Source organism: Psammomys obesus, unplaced genomic scaffold (assembly GCF_907164565.1).
Source record: "Psammomys obesus unplaced genomic scaffold, mPsaObe1.curated_primary_1811, whole genome shotgun sequence".
NCBI classification, from domain to species: Eukaryota; Metazoa; Chordata; class Mammalia; order Rodentia; family Muridae; genus Psammomys; species Psammomys obesus.
The window spans coordinates 10,583,269-10,589,031 of NW_026596109.1; the positions used below are offsets into that span (position 1 = coordinate 10,583,269).

General features: G+C 49.4%; 1 protein-coding gene across 1 annotated transcript in view; it reads right to left on the reverse strand.

Annotated features, from left to right (window-relative positions):
• Positions 1-310: 310 nt before the first annotated feature.
• Cpt2 (carnitine palmitoyltransferase 2) overlaps positions 311-5,763 on the reverse strand; it is a 17,944-nt gene continuing 12,491 nt past the window's right edge. Inside the window, exons 4-5 of the mRNA XM_055629075.1 lie at positions 2,592-3,896; positions 311-903 (exon numbers count right to left, since the gene is read on the reverse strand). Of these exons, the coding sequence (XP_055485050.1) occupies positions 572-903; positions 2,592-3,896 (1,637 nt within the window). The 3' untranslated portion in view covers positions 311-571. The remainder of the gene's footprint in view (positions 904-2,591; positions 3,897-5,763) is intronic.

Consider the following 5,763-nt stretch of genomic DNA (forward strand, 5'->3'; position numbering starts at 1 on the left):
TCTTCCAGATCTACTGCAGCTGGCCTGCCAGACGAAATCAGGTTAGTCCACGCCTTAGGAAGGGGCACTTTTACACTGACTGTATTCCAGAAACTGTCAAACTTGCAGACAAACAGGACCCAGGCCACCCCAAGACTGGGATCCTAAGGTCACTTCGATAGCTACCTCATCATGCTGTTGGAAGGTTCTTTGGGGAATTAGAAAACAAGGCAGAGGATCGAAAAAATAAAATAAAATAAAATAAAATAAATAAAATAAAATAAAATAAATAAAATAAAATAAAATAAATAAAATAAAAAGGAACCGTATCTCTAAGCAACAACTGAGTTTTATTTCTGTTTAAACAATAAATACACCTGAGTTAGATTTTTCAAACCATATCTCCTGGACAAAGGGCTTTTCACCTCTCTCCTTACCGCCAGCTGGGATCTCCCAGCCTACGCACACCCGCAGCACGGCTGTTCAAGCACCTCGGAACTAGTTTTGTTAGGCACAGATAGTACAGCTACCGGCTGCCCGGACACCCATGTTCATGATGAGGAAGAACGGAGGCGTTTCACCCAGCGAGAAGCTAGCTTTTGATGGCTTTGCCTTCTAAGGCATCAAACATGTCTTCTAGGCCCTTGTGAACACAGCGGAGAAACTCCCGGGCGTTGCGCCCTGAGTAGGAGGAGACATTGCAGCCTATCCAGTCATCGTGGACGGCATATGCGATGCCAAAGCCATCAGGGACCACGGGGGCAAAGCCGCCAACCCTCACTGCCGGGCTGCTCAGAGTGCTCGTGGACAGGATGTTGTGGTTTATCTGCTGGTATGCGGGGTCCAGGTACAGCTCCGGGAGGGTGATTCCCCTGGCCGTTGCCAGATACCGTAGAGCAAACAAGTGTCGGTCAAAGCCCTGACCTGCCGGAGACAAAACAGGAAGCCAAAGTGTCAGGATCTCACAGTGAAGAGGGTGTAGACAACCCCAGCACAACAAGTGAAGAGGGTGGAAGCAGGGAGGAACTTTCACACAAAAAGTGGGAGAAGGGTCTTTTCTTCCCCTGCATACATGCATGCCTTCAGGTTGTCGTAGGGCAGATCACTCCAGGACACCTAAAAACTACATTCCCAGCTGTCCACAGCAGGGCTAAACATGGATGTAGCATAAAAGCAGGATGCTGAAAGCGCTGAATGGTGCACGCCTATTCTCCCAGCTCTGGGGAAGCCAGGTCAGGAAGAGGCCAAGTTATTCCAAGTTTAGGGACAGAATGGACAGCATGGCAAAACCATGTATCAAAACGAAAAGCCATTCATGGTGGCACACACCTTCAAAATCCCAACACTCAGGAGGCAGAGACAAGAGGATTTCTGTGAGTTCAAGGCCAGTCTGATACAGATACTGAGTTCCAGGCCAGCCAGTACTTCATAAAGAGACCCTGGAGAGTTGGTCCAGGGAAGCACTTGTTGCTCTTGCAGACGACCTGGGCTCAATTCTTAGAAGCTACATGGTGGCTCACAACTGCCTCTCACTCCAGTTCCAGGAGACATGGTGGCCTCTTCTGACCTCCACAGGCGGCACGAACACACATGGTACACATACACACAAGCAGGCAAAACACGCACATAAAATAATAAATCTAAGACTTAACAGTTCGGTCAGAGTCGGGATGGATGGGAAGCGATATGAAGGGGGACAACGAACTTAGCTGAAACAAGACTCAGTGGGTTCATTTCACACACACACACACACACACACACACACACACACACACTTTCCCACATGTGCTCAAGGGGGTTAAAAAAAACTGGGGTAAACTCAAAGTCCACGTGTAAAAACTGACTGGGAGTGGAGTGCTCTGGACATCTAGCCAGGGTTCTAACCTCAGCCCGTGTGGCGAGGCGCCAGCCTTAGCTTCCTCGCTTAGAAACGGACAAAGAGCAACCAGGTGGCACACGGGCCCCTCTTACTGCCAGGGGTCTAGTAAGCAGGACCCAACAGGACTGGGCTATGAGATCCTCAGCTTCTCTCCAGGTCTTGAATTTTCTCACAAAGAGTTGAAGAAAAATGACCCCAGCAGAGACAGAAGCAGGTGGATCTCTTAGTTTGAGGCCAGCCTGGTCTACTTGGAGAGTTCCAGGACAGCCAGGGCTACACAGGGGAAATCCTGTCTCAAAAACCTAATTAATTAATTAGTTATTAATTAATAAACAAACAAATAAACAAATTATGTGATGAGCTTCGGAGATGACTTATTTCCAGAGAGCTGACACACGCGGCTGAGGTGAAATAAGGGGAGCAGGCTTGGAAATCCTAAACTGCCAAAAATATGTTCGGTGACCAACACGGGGCAGGGGAAAAACAAAACAACACCAACAACACAACCATTTGTCACTTTAAATGAGGGGAAAGTTCCCTGTGTCTGCTTAGTGTCTGATCCCTAGTGGCTCTGGTTGTTCAGCGGAGACTGGCACGGGGGAAAAAAATGATCATTTTGGGAGCCGGCAAGGGCGTTAAAGCTAGTGACGGGTAGGGATCAGATGTGGGTAGAGTATTCCTGAGGCTCACAGGGAAAATGGGACCCATGGTGCTCCCCCAGGCCATGCCTCACCCATCGCTGCCTCCTTGGTCAGCTGGCCATGGTATTTGGAGCACTCGGCCATCATGTGCTGAAGCTCGCCCACGCTGTGCTGGGAGGGCTCCCTGACAAATGCCTCGGAGCATCTCTTAGTGAAGATGGAGGCTGGGCGGATCGTCTCTGTGCGGCCGTGCTTGAAGGCTGCCGTGCTGCAGGACTCGTAGGTGGCCACTGTCTGGCCGTACTGTCTCAGGAAGGCCATCTGGAAGGCCAGCTGGGCCACGGCATCGGGGCTCAGCTTCTGCTTCTTCAAGAACTCCTTGCCACCTCTCTCAAACTGAATGGAGTCAATGGTGAGGGTCTTCATGGCGGCATCAAACTTTTCCTTGGCGGTGGTGATGCCAGCCTTTAAGGCGTCGCTCAGTTTAAAGCTGAGTTTCTGCACAGTCGCAGAAGAGTCCGTGGCGGCTGGCCGGCTCTGGGGGGTGACGGCAGGGGTCTGAGTGCTGTCTTTGAACACTTCGTTGAAGAACCGAAGCACTGCTACGCCATCTCCCCACGCATGCTCAAAGTTGACGGCGGCAGTGCCATCCCTGGCTACGATGAGGTTAAAGGACTTGTCAAACCAGCGGTTTGTGCCATCACCGTGCAACATGGCGTGCGACAAGTGGATGAGGTCTTTCACCGGGAAGTCATCTAGGCAGAGGCAGAAGACGGCAGAGTCCACCTTCCTCAGGGTGTCCTCATTGCCGCCTTGCACCAGCTTCTGCCTGAGCTCTGCCCAGATGTCTCGGTTCTCACTGCTCAGATACGCCAGGGGAAACTCGGGCACAGGGCTGTTGTCAGAGAGAATGAACTTCAGGTGCGCCTGAATCTCTGAGGGGTTCACAATGTTCCCATCCTGGTCGAGGACATCGAAGACATAGAAATGCCCTTTTCTTAGGACCAGGAGGTGTCTGGCCTTGGCATCAGTAAAGAGCTCATCGCGACTGGGTTTGGGTAAACGGGTCGAGTTGAAAAGCCGAAAATACTGGGACATATCCAGGGGGTATGCATTGACCAGGTAGGCTCCGTACCAGGACAGGGACGAAGGGACAAAGCGGATGAGCCTCTTGAAGGCATCTGTGTCACTTTTGGCGGGGTTCAAGTGGAACACTTCCGGCTCTAGAAGGCCAGCCCGAAGTGTCTTCAGAAACCGGACTGCAGACACGGTCATGTTGGTCGCCCGAGTGAGCTGGTCATTGTACTCAGGCTTGGGGTCCGGATTGAATGCTATGAAGGGGTTAAAGTTCAAAACAACAGAGTCCCGAGCAGTTAAGTACATATCAAACCAGGGGCCTGAAAAAGAGAAAACACGAAGAGTTAATGCGATCCCTAAAAATGAGATTTCCGAAAGGGAAGAACTCCACCTCGCGTGGAAGAGCTGTCAACACCGGGAAGGGGACCGTATCTGGCTGCTCAGTACCATGACACAGCAGCAGCAGCACACACCGAATGCTCCCAGGCATCTGGACCCTGACACTCCCAACAGCGGCTCTCAGGTTCTCCCCGGGGGGGAGGACACATCAGTTCCTCTCTTTCACTGAGGAGTGATGTTCCACCATAGGCATACGGTGCTTTTTGTTTACTCGTTCAGCAGTTAGTGAATATCTGGGTTCTTTTCATAGCATGCTATTCCTCCGAACCTTCACATGCAAGTTTTTGTGTGGACATATGTTTTCATTTCTCTTAAGGACATCTGTAAGCTAGGTAGGTCTCTGCTAAGCCTTTTTAATTTTTTTAACTTTATTTATTTAGTATTTTTGAGACGGGGTCTCTGTACCCAGCCCTAGCGGTCCTGGAACCCACTCTGTAGACCAGGTTGGCCTTGAACTTACAGAGATTCACCTGCTTCTGCTTCCCAAGTGCTGGTATTAAAGGTGTGCACCTCCACACCTGAATTCTGCTAAGCCTTTTGAGGATGATGCCTATGTGAATGCTCCAATTCTGTCACCCTCAAAAGCAACTGGTGTTATGGGTGTATCTCTTTTGTGTCCCTAGACAGGGTCTCACTGTTGCTACAGCAGTCCCAAATTTGTAATTTTTCTGTCTCATCCTTTTGGGTAGTTAGGATTTTAAAAATCCCAAGCAAATCAACGCTAAGGTCAAGAGAATGAGAAAAAAAGACTGAAAATGTGGAAGTGTCTAGGCAACTGGTAATGGCCAAAGCAGATGCAAGAAGGCCAATCTCAAACTGCCAAGGAGACAAGAAACAATCTGCCTTACCCACAGACCTTCCAGAGGACCTGCTTGAAATGGTATCACTGCAGCCTCGCCCGACACGCTGTAATTCCTTCTTCACTATCAATACAGGCTTTGTTCTCTCAATCAAGATAAGCTGGGAAGCACACCACAACTGAGCCCACAGATCTGCCTCCCCCCCCCCCCCCACACCACACTCCTTTCAGGAGTTACTAGAAACGCCTTCCTAGGGAATCTAATCAGGCATGATCCCTAGAGACAGCCAAGGGAACAAGTGAATGGGAGCATAAAATGTCTACGCCTGACCGGCCTCAGCCTCATCCACAGAGAACATCTCACTCATCCGTAAGACAGGAAGGAAGGATAAGAGAGCATCTAAAGAAAGGCACAACAAAAGGGAAAATGAATTTGGAGGAAAGAGATTATTAAAAAAAAAAAAAAACCTCCTTATAAAAAATTTCAGATTTAAAAACAAATCTGAAAATAAACTTTAAAATAGAATCTTCACAACGGGCTTCGAGAGGGTACCTGCTGCCACGCCCGATGACCTGAGCTGGATTCTCAGGACCCACACATTATAGCAGAGAACTGACTCCTACAAGCTGTCCCATGACAACTGCTTGTGCATGTACACACACTAAGCAGATATTGAAAAATAATAATAATCTAACCACAAAGAAGCTGGTGGAGCATCGGGGAGGAGTGGACAGCAGAGAGGCAGGACTTAGACATTCAACAGAGGAGCTGAAAGAATAAATACATTTCCAAGCCAGTAGAACAAAAGAATAACAGATGAAAAATATGAGAGGGCCGGGTGGTGGTGGTGCACCCCTTGAGTCCCAGCACTTGGGAGGCAGAGCAGGCGGATCTCTGAGTTCAAGGCCAGCACGGTCTACAAAGTGAGTTCCAGGACGTCCAAAACTACACACAGAGAAACCCTGTCAAATACACACACACACACACA